At 37.9% G+C, this 26,918-nt stretch overlaps 1 protein-coding gene across 2 annotated transcripts in view; it reads right to left on the bottom strand.

The window, feature by feature from the left end:
- Positions 1-26,350, bottom strand: part of radil2a (Ras association and DIL domains 2a) — a 33,544-nt gene extending 7,194 nt beyond the window's left edge. Inside the window, exons 1-12 of one of the 2 annotated variants that reach the window (XM_082185051.1) lie at positions 25,864-26,350; positions 24,179-24,487; positions 23,486-23,721; positions 21,807-22,135; positions 16,775-17,449; positions 15,646-15,683; positions 14,182-14,357; positions 13,894-14,006; positions 8,923-9,142; positions 8,252-8,424; positions 1,039-1,183; positions 125-369 (exon numbers count right to left, since the gene is read on the bottom strand). In XM_082185051.1, the coding sequence (XP_082041177.1) occupies positions 125-369; positions 1,039-1,183; positions 8,252-8,424; positions 8,923-9,142; positions 13,894-14,006; positions 14,182-14,357; positions 15,646-15,683; positions 16,775-17,449; positions 21,807-22,135; positions 23,486-23,721; positions 24,179-24,487; positions 25,864-25,991 (2,787 nt within the window). In that variant the 5' untranslated portion in view covers positions 25,992-26,350. The remainder of the gene's footprint in view (positions 1-124; positions 370-1,038; positions 1,184-8,251; positions 8,425-8,922; positions 9,143-13,893; positions 14,007-14,181; positions 14,358-15,645; positions 15,684-16,774; positions 17,450-21,806; positions 22,136-23,485; positions 23,722-24,178; positions 24,488-25,863) is intronic. The other variant, XM_082185052.1, reaches the window with a different exon arrangement.
- Between the last annotated feature and the right edge of the window lie 568 nt (positions 26,351-26,918).

Below are 26,918 nucleotides of genomic sequence, written 5' to 3'. Positions count from 1 at the left end.
ATGGATTTAATTTAAATTAATAAAGTCTCTGAGTAGAGGCAGAAAAACTATAACGTGATGGCGTTCCTTACTGTGAAAATTAACAAAATTTTCTAAATAAAAACTTCTACACTCTTCAACTAACCATTGCACTAAATGTCTGTGCATTCTGTGTGGCGTCTAGGGCGTTCACAGCATGGAGGAGGTTTACCTGTGAGGGCTGATGATCAGACTGTGTCTGGCTCTCTGGGAGAGACTGGATAAACTCCTGCAGATTCTGCAATGGCGGGAACAGCCCTGGCTCTGTGATGGGATTTCCCAGCTCCAGATGAAAGATGCTGCTGGGCAGGATTAGAGGAGGATGGTTGTCGAAACTTTCCAGGATATTAGCTAAGACAAAAAAATATTTTTGCTGTCAGGCACAGAGAATCTCAGCGAGCATTTAAGACATCATTTGAGCCCTTTATACGTAGGCCTCCCCCTGATAATGAATCACCCAATGCTAAAAAGGTTAGTTGAAAGCAACACTGACACTGTGTTTTAAGGTTTATTGCTTTAAAGATGCCGGCTTTAAACCAATCAATTTTATAATGTGCGATATACAAATAAATGTGATGTGACTTTACTGGAGAGTTGAATTGCGGAGATGGTGCAAACATATCCACATCTCTATGATCAGATGCTTTCTTAACTGATGTTTTCTCACTGCTGTCATTTTTGTTGTATGTTTATTTTGTTATTGAGAGAAAAGCATTGCATTACATATACATATTCATCTAAATGCTTGCTCTCAGCAATTTGGGTGGTGTCGCGGACATTCGCTTACATTATACTGCTGAAAAGGTATTTCAAACTTCTTTTTACCTCCAAGTGAAGAAAGAAAAATAACTTTGTCATGAGTATATCAGGGCCTTAAAGCAAACCTTTTAAAATACACATATAAAACAGTATTTAATCAATTTAGGCTGTAGGTATACTATATTATGGAACTGACAATGGTCAAATGTCACTGTTCATCTGTGATTACAGGATGATGTGTGTGTTCATATTTGAGCTCACATGTATGGAGGGCCGCCGCTGCATCCTCTGGAGACGGGGTCCAGCATGGAGGGCACGTACGGGCTGTGTTGTACTCTCTCAGCATATGATGCAGCTGTGCAGGGTTCAGATGAACAAACTCAGCTCTCAGAGTGGACCATGATGCCTGTAAACACACACAGATGCATAGAAGAATGAAAAATTCACGTAAAACTAAAAGGGCTTTTAAGGCCTAGCCAGATTTCTCAGCAGGGTTAGCTAACTATTCAGGACAGGAGAAATGTGCTGGTGAAATGTCTTTAGAGATGTGTTGACTCACGATTGGTCACATGCATTGTAATCTTGATTTTGCAGCACACAATGGGCACAGAATTGGATATGGCTTACAATGCTTTTGGGAAACACAGCCCAGCATGATTTAGCAATGGTAACTGTTGGTGAAAAACTGCTTCCAGTTAGTTTACTCATTCACACATCTCACAAATCAATTTAGATGAAATTTGTGTGTTGTATAACAATGAAAATATATTTTTAGTAATATCACCTAAAAGGAGCATGTACAACGAAAATAGCAAAGGACCCAAGACTGAGCCTTGTGGTGTACCCTCCTTTACCATCGAAAAGATGTTTTACACAATCACATTTACACAAACAAACGGGTAGAATCTAAACTAGGTTAGTGTCTGTCCAGAAATGGCAACACAATGTAAAATGAATGTGTCAAATGTAGCACTTAGTTCAAGTAACACTAACAGAGATGTGCAACCCTGGTCAAATATCATTTGGTCTGAATGTTTTAGTACATTTCTATGTAGTAAGGAGAATAATTGGGTGGACACAACAGTTTCCAGTACTTTGATGAAAAAAAATATTTTCACAAGGGTACATATTCTCTGACAACACATGACAAGTAAACTCTATTGTCGACCAAACGAAACATCTTTAAAATACCGCAAAGGAAATACAGTCAAAACACTTAAACAAAAGACAGTTCACCAAATATCACTCCACATTTATTTTTTCATTCTCCTTTACTTGTGTCTTGTCTAAATAACAGAGTAGTATTTTCTTCTGTGTCATTTTTTTTTGCATCCAGAACAAAATAACATCCACTACTTGTATGTAATTAAACCAGTCTCTTCACAAAATTATATAGGAAGCAGTGGCTGGGAATGAACATTGTACAAACTCACTAGAACAACAGACTCTTGCTGAACCTGACAGGATATGTTAGGCATTTCCTTACAGTTACAGCTTAGTTTGCTATCAACTGAGAGTTTATCTTTAGAGTTTTTTTTTTTTTTTTTAGTTTAATTTAATTTGAATACAGAATATAGTCCATATGCCTTGAACTAAAACAAAGTTTCAAGGAGACCTATAACGCTCTTTTATGCTTGATTTTGGTTTTGGGGTCTTCTAGAAAAGGTTTTCATGCTTGAAAGTACAAAAGACAATATATGTGACATTGTTGCAGCACCTCTCTTCCTAGTCTGTCAGTAACACTCTGTTTAGTTCCTGTCTATATGAAGCCTCTCCTTTCCATAAGTTTCAGAAATGCCATGCCTGATTCCATAACCGCAAGTTTCAACATACTCATTTATTTTACGTATGCCTTGGGTGGGAATTATTTAAATGAGGAATATTGACATGTTTGTTCCTGGAAGAAAACTCAAGACTCCCTCTGGAGTGACACTGTAACTTTACAGACCTGTCATGCTCAAACAGCAACATTACAGAAACATTTAAAAATATTTAATACACTGTTTTGAGGGTTGCATGCCAATTATACTGATAGTTACTTAATTTAATTTACCAATTAAATATAAATCAAAGTAATGAAATATATTTAGGGTGAAAGTTGAGAGAAAGTTACAATGTCTGTAGCACTAAGATAATAAGTTGGAAGACATTGCTAAATATTACTTCTTATATCTTTATTTTGATTTGGGGAAGGAATGTCACGTGGCAAGATTCACTATTATACCCTGAAATGAAGCATGAGAGATTTTTTATAAATCATTTAGCTGATGCATAGACATTTTTAAGACGCCTCAAACACATGTGATGGGTGGTGTTACATGAGTCTGGGAAGGGCTGTGATCTGTCGGACCGCAGGACTCACTCTTGGCTAATAAAGCCACAACACAGTTGTGCATGTGCATCAGACGCATGTTTATGAGTAACTCATTTTCTCCAGCTGAATGTGCAAATTATTTGCGTTTCACTTCTATCCGTAGCCAGGTCTGGTCTTGGTTTCTCCAAGGATTTGACTGTAGAAGGGCTAAACAAGTAACCTGTCCCATGAGTAAAACAGGTCTGGTGTAGATGTTGGATTTACGTCTTGGTTCACCATTAAATAAAATATCGCTCAGAGACCAAAAATGGAAATGAATGGAAATGTATCAAATTTGTTTCAGATTTTACTCCTAAGCTTTCTTAAAATTATTTTTTTTTTTTAACACACAAATGAGACAAATGGCAATGGATGTGGATAGAAGCTCAGATCATTTGGTCTTGGAATAATTTGATGAGAAATGCTGGAGATCTCTGATTTTGACTGCATTTTGAATATATGACAAATCTGTGAAGGACAGTTTAAGAGACTGTTGAGAGAACTTGTGTCATATTGTGATTTTTCTTTGCTATAGACACCCACAAAAGGCTGGACTGAAATGGCTGTCCCAAAAATAGATGGATGGAAAAGGGGAAAAGACATCTGCAACTATGTGCAGAAATGGATGTTTTACAAACCACAAACTGTGCGCTCATGCCATGGGTGGAAACTTAACAACCAGTCTCCCAGCAACTTTGACATGCAACCATTGTTTGTTGACGGATAGAGGAAGTTAACATTCTCTAATTGCACACTGGATGATTCTGACAGACACATGCTGTCTCTTTACTCTCAACAAGTGCTACATGTGATCATATTACTAGCCAGAAAAGTACAGTTCCTCAAGACAAACTTTGATGTTGGCTTGACCTAAAAGTTTCAAATCAATACAGTATTATGGGTTAGATCGATTGGTCGCTCGAGTGTTCGGAGTGGTTGGTACGGTTGTCTTTGGTGTAGCTATGGTGTTCAATAGAGGTTGATAGGGTGTTTTTAGGTTACTTTTTCACACTTACAATTGTTAATCCCAGATGATTCAAAATCCTAGGTAAACTATTTCTCGACGAGCATGCAACCGGTTTAAATGGAATCTGTGGAAATGTGTGAAACATTGCTGAACCCAAAGTTAAATTTCACCTTCACTTGGGGTATAAATAGATGTTAACCCAGAGTCACAGCCAGTTCAAACAAACGCAAAAAAATGTCACATGCGATTTCTCTGTTCAGACTAATTCGTAGCGAACAGCAGACGGCCTGAATGAAAATGCAAACTCTCTCTCTCTGACAGTAGGTGGTGCTTATAGAAAAGCACAAATAAACCGCTTAAATCAGCACAAAGTTAGAAAATAAATAAATAAATCATACAGAGTTAGAACAGGCTGAAAGACTGAGTTTGGTAGATTAAAGTCTTAGCACATTATAAATGGTTTTATAAAATCATATCAAATATCAATATGTTGGCTTATAAATATTTAAACGGGTTAGATACCCTTCTGAAAAAGAAGTGTGTTTGATTGTATTGAATGTGCACTTGCAGTTTACTTATAATTTTGAAAAGTACACTTATAAAAAACTGTACTTGCAGATAATATAATATTAATGAAATAAAAGGATACTTAAGTGAACTTCAAGAGAGTTTTGTCACTATGTACACACTTGAGTACACTTTTAAAAGTTCACTTCAGTAAAGCTAAGTACATTTACATTTAAATCCTTGTTGTAATAATATGTTTTCATGTTTTAAAGTGCACTTATTCTGATGTGTTGACTAACATACTAAAGCACATATAAAGTACTTGATTATAATTTTAACTGTGTTAATTATCTTTAAAGTTAATTTCAAAATCGTAATTTTAAGAGTGTAATTACAAATACATTTAAATACAAGTTTCAATATAAATGAATATAATTTACAAAAGTTTACAAAAAATGCTTGTCAGTAAATTCAATAGTACACTTTAACCTGACAATAAAAAAAAAATTAAAAAAAATTAAAAAACATCTAAAGGTGTACTTAAGTCATACTTAAATTTAAACTATAACACATTTTCATTCATTTGTAAATGACATTCTGGTATTGTAGTTTTGTATTTGTGTGTAGAATGTTTGTTTGTTTACTCTTTGTTAATAAGTTCAACATTCCTAGGGACTATGGATGAAAAAAGTTTGCCAATTTGGCAAAATCTGCAAAAAAAAAAAAAAAAAAAAAAGATCTTGTATTATTAATGTATATTGTATTATTAAATTATATACAAACATGCAATTAAAAATATTATTTTACTACATTATTTCTGTAATAAGTACTCTTTTTAAAAGTAAGCTAAAGTGTAATTCTTTTTCACAAGGGTATCTTTCCGAGTCCGTAATGGTTTTAATAACGGAGAAACACCCTTAATCCAATTGGGAATGAAATGTGGTTCAGTTTTTGAAATATTTACATTTCCTTCATTTACTGTTAAGGTTGACTGCGTAATGCAGGACAAATAAACACAGAGATCATGTGACAGCGTGAGTCATGTATATGTTTGTGTGGAGTGTGTTTAAAGTAAACTCAGTCACTTAAGACATGAGATCATACAAGCCCCTCCCACCCAGAGCTGTAATCCAGCTCTCTGATAGGCTAAGAGGCTTACCGGTCAAAGTTCATTTACTGCAGAGACTTCACGAGACCTGTAAACCCCCACGGTACAGGATGTGTTTGGGTGACGTGCTGTAAACCTTACACTGTCCCTCTGTTATTCTGCCTTTCTTTTATGGTATGATAAGTTAAGTGAAACTCACTTCCTTATGCACAAAAGAGTAAACAATGCATCCCCCCCCCCCCCCCCCCACTATCAATGGCTTTAGAAGAAAGTTAACAGGTTTAAGAGCAGACAAACAGCTGTTTTGACTTCTTCCATTTCCTGTTCATCAGGTGCTAAAGTCCCTCCGTCTACATTGTATTTACAAAATGATTCAACTTTGATGACTGAGCAGAATAATGCATATTATTCAGGATTATATGACAGGCTGAACGGGTTTTTATTTACGTGGTGAGCGGAAAAAAGGCATGACTCAAGAAGTAAATATGACGTTTGTCATGAGTTTGATGCCATCATGAGGTTATATTGAATTAACTTGGCTTGTGAAACAGGTTTGCTCTGTATTTCTTGAAACATCACGTCATTTTTATGTCTTTTACAAGGTTTTTATTGGTGTTTCTATAACTGATACTCACACCTGTCCAATCAGCAGTCAAACCCAGATCACAACCTCCAGCACACCTTGCTGTCAAATCCAAGTTAACACTTCTTTGCAACTGAAGAATTTCCTTATTTATTCAGAAGGAAACTCGATCAAGCCGTTTGTCAAGTGAAGTGAACAAACAATATAAGGGTGCACTCACTTTATGACCGGAGCATTTCCTTTCTGGTGAATTGTTATCTCTGGATGAGGGCCTTTAAAATGATTTAGCCTTCACTAATGAATCATTCAGACTGATTTGTGAACTGTTTTGACTTATTCATTCACGGGAACAACTCAAGATAAAGTTTCTCTCACAACACTATAGTTTGCAAGTAACTTTTACTCTACACAAGAGAAATATCTATAGCTGATGGAATATTTCAGTGTGTAACAACAAAAATGCACAGGTAACACTTTACAATGAGGTTCAATTTGTTATTATTAGTATAACTAACATGAACTATTTTAGTTAGGGTTAAGTTTAACATTTACTAATACATTACTAAAATAAATTTTTTATCTGTTAATGAACAAAGATCAATAAATGAACTAACAATTAGACATAATACTAAAGCATTTTTCTAGTTAGGGTGAAGTTTAACATTTACTAATACATTACTAAAATAAAAATGGTTAAAAATTGTAAGATCAATCAATGTTTTAACAAATGTATTACTCATTCTTAGTTAATGTATTGAGTAATGTTATAATAGGAATAATTATTGTGAAGTGTTACAAATTAATATTCAGTATAGAGACTTCCATGATGTGTAAAGGGTGTGTTCACACTTGGCAGGTTTGATTCGATTTAAACAAACTCTCGACTGAAATATGAACTCAACACAGAACAAAGACATCTAAACGAACCAAAAACAGGTCCTGATGACACAAGATGTGACCCTTAAAAAGGACAGAATGCTCAAGCAAACCTGTTTAATCTCGTCATAGTCGTGATGTTGACAATCACAGTTCAGTTCAGGCACAAAAACACTCTTCTTGAAGCAGATCTTGGTTTGTGTGTGTGTGTGACGAAGGCGATTCATGCTGCTGTTTTGCCACATGACACAAGCTCTACACAAGTTCTCAGCTGGTCTAAATACCATCATACTGTGTGTACGCACACACAACAAGCACATTTATCCCCAAACACAGCTTTGTTCTGGATGTTTGGTAAGTTCCATCGTAAAATATACGTCATAAAAGCTGTTTTTGTTTTTGTTTTGTATCTTTATGTGTGTTGTTAAAAACACGAAGCGAACCAGGACTAAATGTATCTTCTTCTTTTTTTTTATTATCCGGATCAAACGAAACCAAGAGAACCCAACCACAAGTGTGAACACACCCTTAGATTTAATGAATTCCCATGACTTTTCCATGCCTGGAAAACACAATTTTAAAAGTCCCAGATAATTCCAGGTTTTCCATGACAATAGGACACAACATATTGGGTAGATTCACCTCAGATGGTTCAAATCATATTTTGCCTCAAAATTTGAAGAGAAATTAAAATTATAAAATTATATTTAGCCATTAGAAAATGAAACATTTCCCCCAAATTCTAATTTTCTCATACGTACTGCAATGAATGAATGAATGAATGAATGAATGAATGAATGAATGAACGAACGAACGAACAAATTCAGGTTAAGGCACATTATTAACACTTATATCTGTATGCAAAATAGAGCTTTCCTAAATGTACAAATATTGTCTTTTTTACTGTTTAGCTGTGAGTTAATAAAATTTAATGTTGTTTGAATCCTGTAAAGATTTGATTTATATTATGCCAGAACATATTATTGTGTGCAAATACATGATCATGGTACTGGAATCATCCCTAAAACAACCCTTCAGCATCTGTGCAAGCACTTGTGGAGCATCTCTAGGGTTTCTGACCTGCAGAAGGGTCTCTTTGGGAGTCGCGAGCAGGTTGACGGCTGAAGAGAGTTTCTGGAAGGAGTCGGCAGCCAAATCTCCCAGCCCGATGCTTTGAGTCCAGTCCATCAGCAAATCCAGGTTGGCCCGGATCTGCACTCCTCTAGACCACTGGTAGAAACCACCGCCAGACCCTGCAAACACAACCACAACTATATTTATTCTGAACTCCCAATTAGTGCAAGTGGTAAAACATGTTCATCATATTAAGCTTCTCTTTATTTTTTAAATAATCATCAAAAGTCACAAGCAGGATTTGAACTCAACCTGTCATAGTTGTGTCTGGCTTCAGCAGAATATTGCGCGCAAACAGACCAATGATATTTACACCTGGATGCAAATATTCACTCTGTAAAATTCACACCCTTGTGAGAAACACGTCCCAACAGAGAAGCAAGAGCACTGGGGTGAAAACAGCCGGTTCTACAAAGTAGTTTACAACACACTCTCTCGTCTTCTCTTGTGGTCTTATTTTGGTGTGTGAATCCATATAACTTGCACTGAAACCTCAGTGGTGATTTGCAGAAAAAAAAATAATCAAAGAGTTCACGCACAGTAAATTGACTCTATTTTTGAGTGCGAATGACCATCAGGTTTTGTTGAGTCTTCAGAAGGACAGGTCATGTGCTCACCTCTCTCCATGAGCGCGTTGAAGAGCGAGGCGTTGGTGAAGAAGAACAGGTAGGTCAGCAGTTGAGACGTGATCTCGCTGTGCACCAGGAACGTCTTGAGCAGTGTCAGGGCCTCCTTCAGGACGTCCAGGATTTGGCTGACTCCCGCAGGCGTGCGCAGCTGTCCGCTCTCAGAGAAAGGGTTACTGTCCAGCAGCTCCGGCAACACAGCATACATACTCTAACAGAGGGACGGGGACATAATGTCTGATTAATGTGCTTAACAATCCATTAACTGATGTATCCCGTACAGAATCTTATAATAGCTTAAATAGTAGCTTTATTAAAAACAACTTTATTAAGAGGACCACCCCATATATAACACGTTGTTTACTGAAGTATATACCCTGTATTTTGAGCATGAATGGTGTAGTTATAATAATTACTCCAAAGTCATGTGAAAATTATGCATGCATTATTTTGCACACAATGCAGTCATATAATATCTACAACATACATATATATATATATATATATATATATATATATATATATATATATATCATGGGGGGCACACAGGACATAAAGAAAAATCTATGTATAGAGTTGTAAATCTGAATATATAATTGAAAATCTGAATATATTATTAGAAAAATCTTGACTTGTGAAAAACCCTGAAAATTTCTAAATAAAATGATATATATATATAATCTCCCAAATTGTATCCAAAAGGTAAATGTAAAATAAATGTAGTAAAATATCTATATTTAAAAATCTTTAATAGTTGAATAGTAAATCTAAATATATGCCGCTGTTCCGTTTGGGATAAGTACGATTTTTAAAAACATTTTCTTTGAAAGAAATTAATACTTTTACTCAGCAAGGATGCATTAAAGTGTTAAAGGGTGATAGTAAAAGTATTTATAATGTTACAAACATTTCTGTGTCAAAACAAATGCTGTTATTTTTCAACTTTTTATTAAACACAAAAAAATTATAAACATTTCATAATTTGATCAATAATAAGAAATGTTTATTGGGCATCAAATCATCATATTAGAATGATTTCTGAAGGATCATGTGACACTGAAGACTGGAGTAATGATGCTGAAAATACAGCTTTGATCACAGGAATAAATTACATTTTACAAATAATATTTTAAATTGTAATAATATTTCACAGTATTACTGTTTTACTGTATTTTTGATCAAATAAACTTTGGAACGGGAGTATATATAAAGTTTAAAAGTCAATATATAAAGTTTAAAAGTCAAAATATAAAGTTTAAAGCTCAATAATTATTTATAAATCCTGAATGTACAGTGGAATACACACATATGTAACTACGAATATATATGTAAATGCTGAGTGTGCAAATGCAACCCTAAAACACAGGAGAAAACACAGGAGAGATTAAGGCAGGTCACATTTTCTGTGCTTTCAGTAGAGAGGACGTACTGAGCGTCCCGTCTGAGCCGACAGGAAGAGCGGCACGGGCCGGCTTCCCCTCAGCGGGAGATATGTGACTGTGACTGGACTCTGGAGAATGTCTCGGCTCTGACTGGCCATTGTTACAGCACCAGTGAGAGTCTTGAGAATCATTCAGATAAGACTAAACCAGCAGATGAATCTCACATCCACACTCACTTTTCCCACTGACTGAACCACTGCTGGAAGAGATAAAAGGATTCTGTAAACAAATAAGGGCCATGCAGATAACTGTGCCAGACGGGAACTCGGGCAAGGCTAAGAGCCTACAGGGAACGTGTTTTATCACAAAGCTGACAAAAACACAGCAAACTGAACTATAACCCTGAAATAAAGGAAAATATTGATGATTCTTTAAGCACAAGAAAAGACAAAGGTTTTGCCAAATTATGTCTAAATGTTTTAGAGATCATGACAATCCATAGAAGCTAATGAAACGTCAGGTTTCAAACTAAAGGTATGGGCACATTAGCGAAATTTCAGCTAAATTTAATGAGCAAAAAGTGTCCATTACAGTGTAGCGATATATAAAGCACAGCTCACAATCACTTTGATCATCCATTGCGAATGAAACATCAGATTTCAATGTAAAGGTATGATCACATTACCACAATTTTGGCAACATTTTGCAAGAGAAAAATGGTCCATTGCCTATTATCAACAGTGTACTTATGTATACAGCACAGCTCACTATCACTATAACCATTGATTTGCGAATGAAACGTCATATTTCACAAGATGTGGTTACATTACTAAAATTTTGGCAAAATTTCATCTATTGTCTATTGTTAACAGTGTAGCAATTTATGAAGCACAACTCATCATCACTGTGATCATCCATTGCCAATAAAACGTCAGATTTCAATTTAAAGGTGCGGTTACATTACTAACTTTTTCCAAGCAAAAATGGTTCATTGTCTCTTATCAACAGTGTAGCGATATACAGTATGCAGCACAGCTCACTATTAAAATTTCATGAGCAAAAATTGACAATTTTCCATAGTCAGAACTGTAGCGATGTATGAAGCACAGCTCATCATCATTATGGCCAATGATTTGCGAAAGAAACAGCCAAATTTCAATCTAAAGGTGAGGTCAAATTATCGAAATGTTGGTGAAATTGCCAACCAAATTAACCATGCGGTGTATTTATGTAAAAAGCACAGCTCACTATCACTATAACCATTGATTTGCGAAGGAAACGTCAGATTTCAATGTAAAGATGTGGTCACATTACTTAAATTTTGGCGAAATTTCATGGGGCAAAAAATACATTGTCTATTGTTAACAGTGTAGCAATGTGTGAAGCACAACTCATCATCACTATCATCACTATGATCATAATTTGTGAATAAAACATCAGATTTCAATTTAAAGATGCGGTGACACTGGCAAAAAGTTGGCGAAAATTTGACAATATTGTCTACTATCAATAGTGCAGTTATGTATAAAGCACAGCTCACGAAGAAGTCTTTCTGTTGGTAAATGCGGCAAATCTGAGATCTTTCGCAAAATTCTCCAATGTGGATTCCTATTGAAACTGCATTTCGCTTGTGAAAATCCATTGAACAATCATAAATGCGACTGCACCTTAACACAACTCTTTAAAGTCTTCGTGAAATCATAATGGACAGTTCTTGTTTTTTAATGAAATATTGCAGTATTGATTATAAATTATTTATCTATGCACGTAATTTATTTATTTTTTAATTCATGTGCCTTTGTAATCAGAATAACTTGCAGTGATATCTCTTCCCTTTTCTGATGATGTGTTTACTGGAGTGAGGGCGGGACAACCTGTCACTCACATGAGATCCACCAATAGCAAACCACAAGCATCCAACCGTCCAATTAATTCCCCATGGACAAAAGTTCCTACATTTGTTCTTGTTTTAGAAGCCGTCACAAAAGATTATGGCAACTTCCGTTTCAATGCCGACTTTGAAACACACATAAACACCCTGCCAGTCTGTCAGGGCACAGCAGAAGTTAATGAAGCTGAAATAAGTGCTTCAAACTCAACGCACTTCAGTCATATGAGGTCATTGAGGAACTAACCAGAGCCAAAGGTCCCGCCTCCGATGACTCATCACTGACTGACACATTATTGCCTTTCAAACATCCATGACATCACAGTATTCATGGGCATGACTAAGACATGGAAGAATCACACCATTCACAACAATTAACAATTGATATATGACTGAAATATCTAAATGCATGATGAAACATAGACCATTAAAACATGTGTCAACAGGAAAGCAGTTTATTTTCATTATTATAACCTGTTTATATTACGTACGTTCTTTTAACAGGAAAAAATGCAATTTCCTGACACCAACCAATCACCTTACACAGTCTGACATCACAGGTAAGAGAAAAAGATAGAGTTCATGGCTTGTTAAACGACATTTACATGCTAATTATCCGATAACCGTTAACTTTCTGGTAGGCATAATGATTGCTTTAACTGGACACTCATCTCCCTTTCTGGTGATGAGAACAGAATATTTCCTGGTCAGGAAACAGATGAACTCTCGGAGTCCAAATGTGGAGGTGCACATCTGCTTCCCCATCAGGCAGAGGATGGGTAACTCTGTCCTTCCTGTCCGCTACAATGCCTCTTAACCCCTTACATGCCAGTTGTTTTCTAGTTTAGGACTGGAGTGTTTGAACCGTGACGGACTTAACCTCTTCACTGACTATTTATCCACGAAGTTAATCTGCAACAAACACGTCACATATTTCTTGTCTCCAACTTGAGGTGACTTTATTGCGTGGATTTTCCGCACCGTCGAAATGGATGTAACATTGATGTAATATAATGGAGAATGAGTTTCACAATGATTCCTTTCAGTTTCAACTAGCGATTTTTAATCGTTTTAGAGTAAACCATAACAACACTGGTTTCCTTGAGAGGTTCCCATGGAGGCACATCAAAGATTCATAGAAAAGTAAACACTTCTCCTTATGTTCCATTGAGAAAATAACAATGGACAGAAAATAACAATTTCAGTCTGATTGAACTATTCCTTTAAGACATTCACCACGTACAGCAACAGACAAATCCAGCAAGAAAATAAATGTTCCAAAACATCATCTGAGAGGGGCAGGGATTTGCCATTAACTTGAGCCTTGAGAAAACACTGTTAATGTGTTTGTTTTTGATTCTTTGTGAACGAGAGGACAAGTTATCTCGCTCACCAATAGCTATGGCCAATCCCCGTGTCTCCACTGCTTTGTTATGACTTGACTTTGGCTTACAGACTGGAAGTACAAAATGCTGTTTACATGGTTATGTCCTGCTTCACATATTTTACATCCTTTCAGGGCTATGATGAACATATTTAAATATTTAATATTTAATAATATTTAACATAATATGTAAAATAAACATTACATATTTGGAATGAATATATAATAAATATAGTACTTAACCACAAGAAATATATGCAAATATTTAAATCATTTGGCAGACCTAATGGCCTTTAATTTATACTTACTTTGGTGAGATAGTAGACACACTGCTGGAAGGTGAACATGATGACTTCCTCTAGGACCGTCATGGCCTCCTCACTGGCAGCACGCGTGGACTGGATCTGACAATCCAATGATTCTGAGCAGATGGAGACATGATGTTACTGCACATTCACAAGAGACCTCCAAGTTTTGATCCACCAGTGGCTGGTAGATCAAAAGATAAAACAATAACTATAGCAATGAGCCAACGAGGCCAGTGGTCTAACACATATTTCGAATAATATAGGACAACACATAGGGAAGGCTGATACCTTTGTCCTGTTCCTGTCTGTCCTGCTGTCTCCATGTTAAGAGCAGAGGGACCTCATGCTGGATGAAGTGAAGCAGCTCAATGGAGTTGGACATCCATAGTACCAGCGGCTCCAGGCCTGGGATCAGATCCTTCATGTTCAACACATGCAACTCTGCTGACATATCACTGGAGCTTCTGTTGCATAAAGAGCACAATGTTCACATGTTATAACAACATAGGCAGACAGACAGATGGATAAACTTGTGTGAGTCTATACAACACACCAAGAATCCATTAATTATCAGGCCAACCAACCAACAAAACATCCATCTATCCACCTATATACCTGTCTGCCCAAACAAGAAACCAAGATTCATTTGTCTAACCAACCAACCATATAAAACAACCATCCCTCATCTGTCTTACTAACCATCCAGCTGTCAATCCATAAAAATATCTGTCCAACCAACTAACCAACCATCTTTCTGTCTATGTACACCTATGTATAAGCTTGCTCGTTCAAACAAACTATCATAAATCTATTAATTTGTCTGGGTAACCATCTACCTTTTTGCCTGTCAGTCTAAATATCCTTTCAGAAAACCAACTGACATCCATCCCTCTAACCATTTATTTATCTTTCTGTCTGCCTGTCTGTCTGTCTGTACAACCAACCCAACAAACAACTATCAATCTATCTTACTGTCTAACCAAACATCTATCTATCTATCAAAATTTCTGTCCATCCAACCAACTAAACAACCATCTCTAGTCATCCAACACCAATTCATTGGTCTGTCCAACCAATCACACAGCATTTATCAATTAGTTTTTCTAACCAACCAACCATTCTGTATTTTTACGTCTGTCCAACCAAAAAAGCGATCACCAACCATATCTAAGCATTTATGGTTATCTGTCTGTCTAACCAACCATTCATCCATCTATTCAATTGTATGTCCCAACAACCAACCAATCATCTGTCTGTCTGTCCATACAGTTGTCTGTTTGTCTAAATGTCACTGGATTAACAACCTTCTACACCTATGCTTGTAAAACCTGTCTTTTATTTTTATTTTTTTATACTTTGAATAGCAGCAATCCAAATCAAAGTTCAAATCATTGAGGATTTGAGGTTAAGTTTCCCCCTTTAATACCTACGTTTTAACTACTAATCTCACCACAATTTGGAGGGAAATGACTAAAAATCAGGATGTGGACTGAGAGGAAAATACCAGCTCTCTGCTTGCCAAATTCACAATTTAAACACAAGACAATCAGAGCCTGAAACGCTTTAACACTGCTGTCTGTCAGCAGACAGATTTATTACTGTACAATTCAACAGTTAATGACGCGCTCAAGTGGCCCTGTCCCGGGTCGAGATCGGGCACCACAATGAATAAAGTCGTACTTTAAGTTCCCTGCTCTTATTTCAGAGGCGTGTGAAAGAAGAATGGTTTCAAGAAGAAATAAGCTCTCTCACATGTCTGGCTGCAGAGCTGCAAGTTCTTTTGTTCTTTCCTGTGGAGGAGGGAAAAAAAAAGAAGAATCTCAGAAGAACAGCTCTGTTAAGTGTGCCACAACCTTTAATCCCCTGATGACAATACTGACCTACTTTAGCTCTCCAAAAGGGGTGTCAAACAGGGTTAGTTCTTGTGTCCAGTACTCTTTTTTGTTGGTAAATGTAAATATGCATCATATGGACATCATGAACTTTATATATATATATATGGTATATATGGTGTTACTCCAAAGCTTCATGCAATTCACTGCACTTTCTTGTTAGTTAGTGGATTTGTTGGCTGTTTCATAGTCTATTCCACCACCCCACATAGTGAGTTATAAACATAAACAGAAGGGCTTTCCACATTTGAAATAGTACACCTTGGGTAAATGGGACCCTGAGTTATCTCGCTTCACATTTCACACTGCTCAAAATTGACCTGGGTTAACAATTAATCCTGGTACAAATAGCTCAAACCCATGCGCTGACTTTTCACACTGTGCATTCCTAAACCCTGGGTTAACATTAATATTTGCGGTGTCAGTGTCACTGATGAACGCAGCAGGCGACCTGTTTACACAAAGGCTCTAGTGTTGCGCATCATCATAATGTATATTGTCGACTGTACAATCAAGTTTTTCCTGAATGGACTTTTCAGACTATGAAGGTAAGAATTAAACATCTTCTTTAATTCAATTGTGGCGTTTTCTGTCACCATTTTAAATATTTCTCTTTAAATGCTGAAACTACTGTTTATACAAAGCGCTGTGTTTCTGTGATTGTCCAGAGCATGTGAATATGAAGCATGCGACTGGTTTTCTGTGGCTAAGCATCTAGCCGTAACAATCTAACACCACTTTTCTTTTACACCATACACGTTTCGCACCACAATGTGGGGTTAATTCCACTTATAAATTATAAGTGTGAAATGGTCCTCTACCCGGGGTTAAGTGCAGTGTGAAAAGCCCTACAGTACCTCAAGTGGTACTCAAAGGTGTTTCAAAGAATACCATGGTATATGGCCAAAAAAACACAATTACTTGTGGTACAACATTATAATAGTGTGTTTTTCTTGGTTATGGCATGTGTTTTTTTTTTTCTCACTCACCCACATGGTGAGCTGGATCTGATTGGCAATAGAGAGCAGCAATTTCCGAAGGTGAGCCAACTCAAAGTTGGTGGCGGAGTGTTGAATGCACAGACACAGAAGAAAGGCTGGAGTGAGTTTAGGTTCTTCCCCTCCTGAATCCACCATATTGAGAATCTTCTCCAAGACCTGATCTTCGTGCTGCACCTGATAGGACAGCGACACCACCTTACCATCCAAGTCCCTCCAGCGGGCGGCCATTTTTTGAGTCCTCCTCCTCCTGACAGACGTCCCGCACAGTTTACAGGGTGACGTCGTGGCAGGGGGACACAGGGTGGCCATCCAGGACGGGGTCTGGAAGGCTCCTGAGGCCGTAGGGTCCTTGAACATGAAGAGATAGTGCTGACCGAGCCCCACCAAGTCACCTGGACACAACTCAACCTCGTCATCAAGAGGGACGCCGTTGTGTGTTACACATGCACTGTGGAGGGGTCTGAGCACGGTTTGCATCTTACTGCCGCCCTCAGTTTGGTCTTTGGCGGCGTCTAGGCGCTGTACGCAGCAATGCTGAGGTAGAATGTCGGGGGCAAAGAGTAGGACGTCCACCTTCAGGGTCTCCTCATTCTTACCAGCGGAGGATTCACTGGAGCAGCCAAACACACAACTGTTCCCACTCATCAGATAGATCAGAAAGTCCTGACAAGAGATTAGCAGAAGAAACAGGAGATTGCGATAAATTAAACAAGATAACTTTGGGCTAATAGAATCTTAAACCAAACTAACAAGCAAGCAGTGAGTTCACTAATGGTTGAGTACTGGGACAAAACAGTATAAGGGGAAATTATTTATATACCAAGGATTAGAGATTTTGGGATGAATCTGTAAAACGTATTCACCTTTGTTTTGGTGAAACTTCCTGCATCTTTCATTGTCTCTGTTATTTTCAAAACTAATGGCAGTTAAAGGTGTGGGATTTCATTGTTCAATGTCTCAAGAATCAATGTGTTATGTAATAAGAGTGAACTGACAACTACTGGTAACAGAATTTAAGAAGGAAGAGTGAGGACGGTCTTATCTAAATTCTTCATCTGCTTATTGTGGTGTCAAAACAGACCGCACTGTTAATAGATTGATCCACTTTGTGCTGCTAAACCACATGATTATTCTGATCTGAAAGAAGCACCTCTCAGCACTATGGGAAGTGATTGACATAGAGCTGTTCTAAGTCCCTTAACAAGAGATAATCTCCCAAGCACCTGCTTTAGGCCAAAAACTCACTCTCATTCACCCCTTTACAAAACCCTTTTGCTTGACGTGAGAAACATGTGATGAGCAGAGCAACTCGGAATTAAAACATCTGTCACTCACAACGCTCTACTCATCACTCGTTACTTGTGGAAATGGACTGAGGACTGAGGCTAAAGTAAACCAAAATTAAAGCCCATGTTTAAGGCCAGGTTCAGAGTAAATGTCAAGAGTTTTTATGCACAATGAATTATCCTTTGGTACTTAATCATCATCATTTATTATACTTTAGCTGTTGGAACATTTAAAATCACTGATATCAAAATCACATGATCAACATTTCTTTGAATTCATATACAAACAGTAATAAAATGGTGTGGGGGAAAAAACAACCTCATATGTGACTGAATGTATTATGTATTTATTTATTTATTAATTAAACATCTCTTCAGTTGCGAGTTATAGAGTGCATTAGTGCACTTTTTTAGCATCGTTGGTTCCTGAAATAATACCCATAGGGATTTTTTAAAAAGGTCTTTGCTAAAGCGCCATAAAGCATGAAACAAGCCAAACCAGCTAAGAGGTGAATCACAACATTACAAACTTTGATTCCAATCAAAACGTTATTGAAAATTAGACACAAACTCAGAGGTACAAGACTGTGTACTTAACGGCCTTAGTGAGGGAAAGAACTACAATCCCACTAAAGTCATTCGCAGTGCTTCATGGGAGTAGGCGGAGCTAAAGCGCTCTTTTTGTGCGTTTTGTTTGTGTCGACTCTCCGATTGGTGGAACTTTCCCCACAGCATTATGGGTAATGTAGTTTTTCACCACTAATTCTGCTGCTGAAAGTGATTATTTAAAAAAAAGTAATTGAATTTATGCGGGCTGGCAGCTTCAACTGAAACAAATACCATAGATTAATAACCTCATATCTCACAGTAGGGCTGTCTTTAACGGTTTATAAGTAAGCATTAAAAATCTATTTCCCTATGGATAAAATGAATGAAGTATTTACTCTCCAGAACCCGACTGTTGCTCTCAATAGTGGGAGAAAAGACATTGTGCATGACATTTCCAGCTAAAAATGTAGAGACTCAAGGGACAAAGAGCAAAAACAATAAAGAGAAACTGTACTGCGTGGCAGAGTGAGTTGTGTTTCTGCCTTGACTGACCGCAGGCTTAGTAAACAATGCTGATTATTACCTACAGTAAACTGCAGTGCTGCTCGTATCCTCAAGGCACTGGAATTTCTACTCCTGATTATAGTTCAGCATTTTAACGAGACAATACTCATATAATTACTGCTATAACCGCAAGCTTGTTTATTCCTCTCTCCCATGCATGTTTTCAGAAAGCAAATTAAATGTTTGTCTTCATAATTTTTTATCAACTTTTTTGTGCCTCTGCTAATTTTTATCTGGATGATATCAGTCTCTGTTCTGGTATGTAATGCCCACTTTTCACAATCCAATCAACTGTAGATGGATTATCATTGAACATTCTGTTTCAACTGTGAATATTTCGCATTGAAAAGGCTAAAAAATGTGGTTATGTTCTAAGGTTGCAGTTTTCCAGTTTAGTGTGTACATGCAAAAACTCACACACCCTTGACAATGCGTACTCAGCAACACTGACTGTGAGGAATAGCCGGGTAGCAGATTTCCTGTCTCTGAAAACATGTGTGGCTTTTCCACACAGTTTTCCACAGAGATGTTTAAAATGTTCTACAAACACTAGAAAACTACTGTAGTCGGTTTTGACACCTTTTGTCCTTTTTTGTTGTTGTATGAACTACACATTTTTTTGTAACTTAATAGATCATATTGATTTGTCGTGGTATCTTGGTTCTGTGATGGAATCAAATGGCACAAGCACACTTTTCATGCAAAAACAATTCACAAAAATAACTCAAAATGTGGACATTTGATGTGCGAAACAGGCCTAACACTATTTTCCCTTCACTGTTGCCTTTAATCTGTTGGATCTCTGGGTTTATTAAGGGCTTTTGGGATTCTGTGTGTGTTCTTAATGTGTGTCTCACGCACTTCGGCGTGTTGTGGTTTCTTCAAATCTTCTCCACCTGTGTGAGAGCTCATGTTGAGCAGAGCTCCAGTTTAGCTCCTCACTCACTGATGGCCAGTCCCAGGATGCCCTGAGACACATGGATCATCTGCCGTCCATATGTCCGCCTGCCTGTCCAAATCATGTTGCTCTGACCTGGGCTAATCCTATAGAAAACTACCACACACACCACACACTCTCTCCACAGTGAGTGGCTCCAGATTAAACTGTGCTTAAGTCAAGACTTTACACCACTGTCAACAACAAGGGATGAATGTGCCAATGTCTTATGTAAGGTTTGAGATCTGCTGTCAGGGATACTGTGCTTTCTTTGATTAATTTACAATAAAACAGCAACACTTTGTTAGGTTTGTACTAGCAGAATACACATAGAGCATTAGAATCATTGTTTTGACAAATATTGGGATTTTTGACCATTATATGAAACATATGTAGCATCTCAGACTGCTGCTGCAAAGATATCAAGGCTAATAACACTGAAATGGTTCAATGGTGTACAAAAACAATAGACACAATGACTTTTGTCACAAAAATAAATCCTCATTCTCCCATTCTCTGCTGCCAAACAATTATTCTTCAAGGGTCTTTACACTTGAGTCGTTGTTGAAAAAACAAGCCACAAACCTCAGTTTAGAAAAAATGTAATGTAGTTGCTTACTGGCTCTAATAAAAAGAGCCTATACTCTATGATATTCTGGTCACTAGCCCTTGTATGCCTATTTGGTTCGAAATTGACCCTAATTGATTGCATTAGCATCCAACACTACGCCACTAGCGTATCTACGGATGCGGCAGCAGACGAACATGAGGATTCTTTCCAACGTTTAGCAAAACACTGCGGATCACGTCATTTCAACGTGGCAAATTACATTGAGCCACATGATTGGATAAATCACCAATGTCCATAATGCCAACTGTGTGGGAAGAGCTGCGTTCCAAAGTTCGATTCTTTAGGTTTAAGGTTACAGAAATAAATCCTTAATAAGAGTACCAGTACCAGAAAAAGTTGTGCTAGTCTTATGCCGGGTTCAGACTACATGATATTTTAGCACAATGTTTGATGTAGGGTTTCATGGTGATTCATAAACGACAATGGCTGTGGGGACGCAAGAATTGATAGTTTTATCTCGTGTAGTGGCGCTGCATATGCTTCACGACGTCACGACTAAAAACCTAGCATGTTTAAAAAAAAATGTGGCCCTCCACAACCTTTCAAACATGGCGAAACGAAAGAGAGATTGGTATTGGTGCTGCTAGGTGGACTTATGTCAACAGTATGTCAACAATATTCCTACCTCTATGGTGTTTCCTTGAGGGACAACCACAAGAGAGTGAAAAAAGATAAATACTGGCGAACGATAGTGGAGGCGCTTCAGCAACCCGGTGAGTACTGGAATTAGCATTAGGCTAGTACAAACATTGTTTGCTTTAGGCTCTTGTTTCCAGAAGTCAGTCGCTAGTTCCGCCTTCTCTAGACATCATGCACATCATTAAAGATGGCAAGAGATGATTGGTCGGGAAGCAATGTGTAGTTGACATGTATCTTGTCGAAGACACAACAAGAATTTAGGAGTCAAAATCGCATAATCCGACACAGTTACTATCGTAACAGACAAAGATATTGTGTAGTCTGAACCCGGCATTACCTACAGTTTCAGAACCATAACTAGCACCCTAATCCAAATAACAACATCACCGAGGGTCCAAAGAGCCAGTGTCGTACCTGTCTGTGGCTGTATCCTTGCAGCAGAAGGAAATATGGGAAATCAAAGGGCAGGTGGATGGAGTACTGGGTGTTGTTGTCATCGCTGCTCTCCGTCTCCTCTTTCTCTGCGTTGAGGCGGTGAGCCTCTTTATCAGCCTCTGCCTCTGGATCCTCCTGCTGAGGTGCATTATGGGTCTCACTGGCTTCTTTTCCCATAGTGGAGACATCCATTTCACTCAAGCTCCTCCAGATACCCAGAGCATCCACCCCTTCATTCGTCCCATCCACGAACAGGGAGGTGACCCGCGAACGGCCGTGCTGCAGCTTTCGGGCCAGCGCATTGAGGCCTGGGGGATCAAATCAAAAATTAAAAACTATGATTTGCACAGAAACAATGCGTACATTCTCACAGTGTCATAAAGACAAAAGATGGAGCATATTTGCTGAAGAGGATAATAGCACTGATTATGGCTTAGTCAGACTCATTACTGCATGAGCAATGTCATAACTGCCTAAAATGATGAGGCAAATACTATTAAATGCTTTGAGATAATGCTTGCATACATTCTTCTAAATATAGCTGTACATTTCTTTCAGATGCTCGGCTATTAGATGACTCTTTGGTTGGATGGAAGTGACGTAAACATAAACAGCATTGAAGTGCTGTGAAAGGTTCTCAGAGGTCAGGCTTTCACACCCATAGGCACTCTGGGCGTTATCAGCTGTGGAAATGGGCGGTCGTCTACATTGTTCTGCCAGAACACACAGCTTCCCCCCCGTCACCGATTCTCAAGAGAACCCTGTGGAACAGCACAGCCCCGCGCCAAAAAACACCCTCAAGAGTGCAGGAAACACGCTCAGAAAAGAAAAACAAGCGGCCATTTCGATGTTGGCGGGCCGGAGCGCGGTGGGAAAGCGCAGTGTGAGTGCTGATAGGACTATCCCAATAAAACATACTTCAGAGAGAGCAATTTCACTAAGCTTCTTGCTGACGAGCTTTTGTTGGGATAAGCTACGAGGCACCTCAGACTGTTAAAACATTCCTAAATTGTGTCAACTGGAACATAGATCAAAGGTCAGCTAGTCAAAACATCTCTAAATCACACCAATGCCGATAACTATGATGATAGCTATGTTAGCGTCCACACCAGTACACAATACCATTTCGTTTATTGTGAGTGTGGTGCTGTTATGCCGTCTTTAAAAGCTCAAGCTCGTTAAAGTCAGGTTGATTCTGATTGGCTGACAATGTCTTGGCAAAAATCAGTCTGAAAGTGATTCCAACAATATTGTTTCTCTGTGTTTGTTATCATTATAGTCGTATATTCACAGAATTACAATGTTTATTAAAACTTTATAGTTATAGTTAACGTTAGGGCTAATCTAAGGATTAATCTAAATACAACTAAAATCATGATATGAATGATGATTAACAAACTGCTGTGATTTAATTAAATAAATATTTACGCAGTGTGTTTTCGCATGAAACGTGCCACTGTGTTCTTTTACACTTGAAATGCTGCTCCACATAAATTCCCTCTCTGCATCTGTTCTAGATTTGAGTCGCTTTAAACATTATTATTAGATTTCCCCCCCAAATCGTGCAGCCCTATTTATCGTCCTTGATGTAAAGGGGCCTTCAAACTATTGAAAGTACCACTCACACTCACTCAGCCAAACTGATATTGCCGCAGTACCTGCAGTGATGGTGTCTGTATCCTTGGCACTTTGCGCCTCCACGCTTGCTCTTCTCTGGATCTCGAAGCGCCTGGAGAATCCCTCTTTGGGTTTCCAGAGCGACTGCAACACGAGGGGCTTCTCATGGTCGCCGACAACCCGAATGCACTCAGTCTTCCATTCGTGGTCCAACCCAGTTCGGCCAATCACATCGCAGAGCACATATGCACTGGAGTCTTCCTTTTCCAAGCAGTACCTGTGTGAGCGGAGAACAGTAGTTGAACTCACTGGCTGGACTAACAACGAGTCAGGGAACAATGGAAGCGACCAGTGACATGAGGTTGTTTTCAAATGTATCACGATTAATGTAGCCTTTCGATTTCTTTAGCTAAATGAAAACTTTAATTTCTGTTTCAGTGTATTGGTAAAAAAATTAAAAACAGTTAAGCGCATCACTACATCGACGCATACACTCTTAAAAACAAAGGTTCTTTATGGTCTTTTATGCTTCCATGAAGAATCTTTAACATCCATGGAACTCTTCCATTCTGCAAAGGTTCTTCATGGTAGATTTAGATTATTAAAAATAGTCCTTTTAAGAACTGTTCAGTGAAAGATTCTTTGAGGAACCCAAAATGGCCCTTTTATTTTTAAGAGTGCAGTGATGCGACATCCAATCGCACACACCGACTCATCCGGCCCTTCATCCTCACCTCTCCAGAGCCTCTCTGACCAGCTCTTTGGCACTGGAGTGACCGGTGGCCAGAACGCTCTTATAGTGGGTCCCCTGACAAATGTCACTGCCAAATATCTTGAGTATCCCTGGGACGGTCCTCTGACTGGACAGCTCTGCAGGGTCGTCCGATTCCAGGGTCCCGCCCTCCTGTCGCCCGTTTGGCAGAATAGGACTCCGGTTGAAGACCGTGGTCAGTTTGTTGTTGTGTCGGCGTATCTTGCTCTTGGCCGGCTGCCTGACTCCGGTGCTCTCCACAGACTGAGCCGTGCTGTCAGACGCGCTGGACCTGCCACACACACACACACACACACGGTTAACATCACTGTAAAGATGTGCACATCTGCACACAGTCGACTTTAGACGCAACAATGGCAGATTGAGTTTAACAGGCGGCAGATCAAATACAAACCCCTGGTAAGAAGACAGTTCACTGCTTGAGAAAAAGAGCTGGAAGTGTTTAATACTGTTAGAAATGTAATATATATTAATGTTTGAGACTATTCGTATGATGTTTACAGTTAAGTTGCATGTCAATTTAAACTTGAATCAATGTTATCTCTAGGTTGTTGGTTATAATGTAACATGAATGACAGATGCTCACTTTATCACTAGTAGCTACTGTACAAGATTGGATGAATTATAACACTTGATAAAAATCGGACAATAAATATTGTTTTATTAAAGTATCTATGAGATTTTTTTTTTGGACTCATCAGCTAATTCATGTATTTTAGTAATAACATATTTTTTTAGATGTTTGCTTTAAACTTGTATTATTCCTGACAAACAAAGGAATAAATACTTTATAAAGACAAAAACTATACATAGATATTAATATTACATTAAAGAAATATACAATTAAGAAAAATAAGTATAAATATTAAATATGAATAAGTATTAAAAAATAATTGGTAACACTTTACAATAATGTCTCATTTGTTAACATTAGTTAATATGAACTATGAGCAATAAATATTTACAGCATCTATAAACATATGTTGATGTTAATTATTAAAAATCCAGTTGTACATTGTTTGTAGCTCATGCTAAATAATTCCTAAAGTAACGTTAACAAATTAAATTATTATTATTATATAATAATCGTATTATTATAAGGCATTATTTTATGTGAGATTCTGTAGGTTTTTTTTGTTACATAAGCCAATGTGACATTCTGATCAATCATATTGATTATGTTTTTCCTCATATGTAAATATTTTAATATGAGTATGACTGGTAGTACACGTGTATGTTTCAATTCTTATACCAAAAGATGGCTATTTTTGTAATGGTGTATGTATTTTTGATCTGTTATTACAGAAGGAAGCACATATAGTGCCAGGTCTCAAATGTACAGTAATTTCTATAACTTTACAGCAGTGTTTTCCAAGTCAAGGACCAGAGACAATGCATTCTCTAGACTATATCTGTGTGTTTCATAATTGAATTCTAACAAATGTCTTTTTGTGAAATAAATAATCAATAAAATAATAAAAAATAAATGGCACTTGATTTGTTATTTTCTTATCTAATGCCATGATTGTCACATACATGTTTAAGTGTGATTTAATCCCCATACATACTTTAGAAGTCACTTTTTTCTTTATTTGTGTTATAAGTAAATGAATGCAATCAACGCACGAGAGTATATTAATAACTCACTGTAGAGATCCGTTGCTCGGCTTTCTGGTCAGCATCGCCAGGCGTCTCTTGGGCGAGCGGATCAATAACCCAACAGGGAAGCCGAGAGCTTGCTTAGAGATGTGATTGCTTCTCTCCTCCGAGATCATTTTAACATGTGCACAAATATCATGTATTATTACAAATGCCAAGATAATTTCCCAAAGCTATATCTGACTGCGGCGCGCGCTGTCAGAATAACCCGCGTCAGTGAAACACATGTTGCGCCTAGAAGTCGCTCTACTAGAAACTTTAAGCGCTGAACATCACCAGACGTCCTTCCTCATGTCCTGTGAACGCTTCTATAAATATATTCCATTGCGACGTTTATGAAAAAAACATTAAATATTGTTGCAGTCCGGTTTGAAGAAGTCCTCTTTAATTAGACATTAAAACGAAAGATAATCCGATACAGTAAACCACAGCGTTTCTGTCCGCTCCAATGCCCGTGTTGAGTGTGTCCTGTCCCGTGTGTGTGTGTGTTTGGGTCCCGTTTGAAAAGTTAAGCGCTACTATACTATACTGACGTCATGAGGGCGTTTGGGAACTCTAACCGGAAGTCGAATCCTACTATGGTGTGGGTTTAGCTCATGAATATTGGGTTATGTGACTGGACGCACGAGGAGGAATCATCAGTTTGAACACAACACACACTCCTGTGTTCAAGAGGGTGTAGTTGTAGTGGGAAAAAAGAGCCAAGCCAAAAAAAATAAGAAATATTTACTGGTATTTTAATGACTTAATCTCAAATCACTGGTCAGGAAATTAACATGAATTGCACAAATACTGTAGGCTACATAAAGTAACTTAGCACGAAATATCATTCTCCTTTGTTTTCTTTAAATGTGTAAGCCATGAGGGTCCATTTGCACACAGCTTTTTACAGGAATTAGAGGCAATGTTGTTCTTCAATGTTTTCAAACAGATGAGTAACGTTAGTTGAAAATTCAGTTTAATGTGAGACCAAAAATTCACTTTAGGGCACAAATCTGGACTCTAGGCAATAATATGAGCCTGATGGACTTGTTCTCAAGCCA

The sequence above is a fragment of the Leuciscus leuciscus genome (genome assembly GCF_965113295.1).
Source record: "Leuciscus leuciscus genome assembly, chromosome: 1".
NCBI classification, from domain to species: Eukaryota; Metazoa; Chordata; class Actinopteri; order Cypriniformes; family Leuciscidae; genus Leuciscus; species Leuciscus leuciscus.
The sequence above is the reverse complement of the archived record's forward strand: the minus strand, read 5'-3'. Positions and strand labels throughout refer to the sequence as shown.